General features: G+C 42.5%; 1 protein-coding gene across 1 annotated transcript; it reads left to right on the top strand.

The window, feature by feature from the left end:
* Positions 1–301: 301 nt before the first annotated feature.
* On the top strand, positions 302–884 carry LOC137587422 (uncharacterized; the record flags this gene model as incomplete). The annotated part of the gene is made up of 2 exons (XM_068303846.1): positions 302–571; positions 638–884. Coding segments are annotated over 2 exons (435 nt in total), but the record flags the coding sequence as incomplete, so codon positions are not given.
* Between the last annotated feature and the right edge of the window lie 73 nt (positions 885–957).

The following is a 957-nucleotide window of genomic DNA, read 5'->3' as shown; positions in this document are numbered from 1 at the left end:
GAATGTGGCGACGAAGAGGAGGCTATAGAGGCAGAGGATTGATTTGGATTGTTCACCTGCTCTAGTTGTTGTTGGTGTTGTTTTTGTTGCTCACCGCTAATAGTGGCAGCAGGATCATCACTTATATTGCTGGAGGTCAAGCCACGTGTAAGCTCATCGGCATGGGCCAATGTTGATCCAATAATATCGCTGGCTATTCGAATGGCAGCATCGGTAGCTGCTATTGTTGAAATGAAACTGGAGGCAGCAGCAGCAGCCACTGAGGAGGAAATAAACAGAAAAGTGCTCAAAACTAAACATATTGGATCGTTTCGTTTGCCAAATATGGGATAGTGCTGCCGATATTACGGAAATACCTGTGGGTCTGCCCAAATCCATATTTCCCAAGAACGCCCGGATGCAGAGTGCATTGAGAAATTATACGCTTTACCATATGAAGACATTCCATAATCAGGCGACTATTCATTATATGAGATCGAGTCAAATGTTCCATTCGACTCTATTGAAGTCGCCAGCCCTGTTCTTTGTCTCCAAGAACGATCCAATCGGTCCACCATCATCGAATCATGCGGTGAGCAATTTGCATTTCTAAATGGTTTAATAATTCTGTAACTAATTAACAAATCCTCATACTCAGGTCCGCGAGAATTGGGAGAGAGCCGATATTACGGTCACTTTCAAGTGTTGGGATCATTCGCAACATGCTGCCCACTTCATTAAACATCTGCAGATCTTGTTCCAGCATCTGGAGACATCGGGGGTACTCGAGGCCATCGGAGTGCCAAAGAGGGCCAAATTGTAAGCGGCGACTCCTGTGAGACGGTGATATAAAATGCAACGCGATTGATTGATTTTACTCCCTTTTTAGTTTCTAAGTTTCAAAAGATTTCAATTAATATTAGCACATTCATATATATATATATATACATATGTATGTGTCTGCACCGATTTATATAT

Source organism: Drosophila tropicalis, unplaced genomic scaffold (genome assembly GCF_018151085.1).
Source record: "Drosophila tropicalis isolate 14030-0801.00 unplaced genomic scaffold, ASM1815108v1 contig_1013, whole genome shotgun sequence".
Classification (NCBI taxonomy): Eukaryota; Metazoa; Arthropoda; class Insecta; order Diptera; family Drosophilidae; genus Drosophila; species Drosophila tropicalis.
This window is presented reverse-complemented; position numbering and strand designations above follow the sequence as displayed.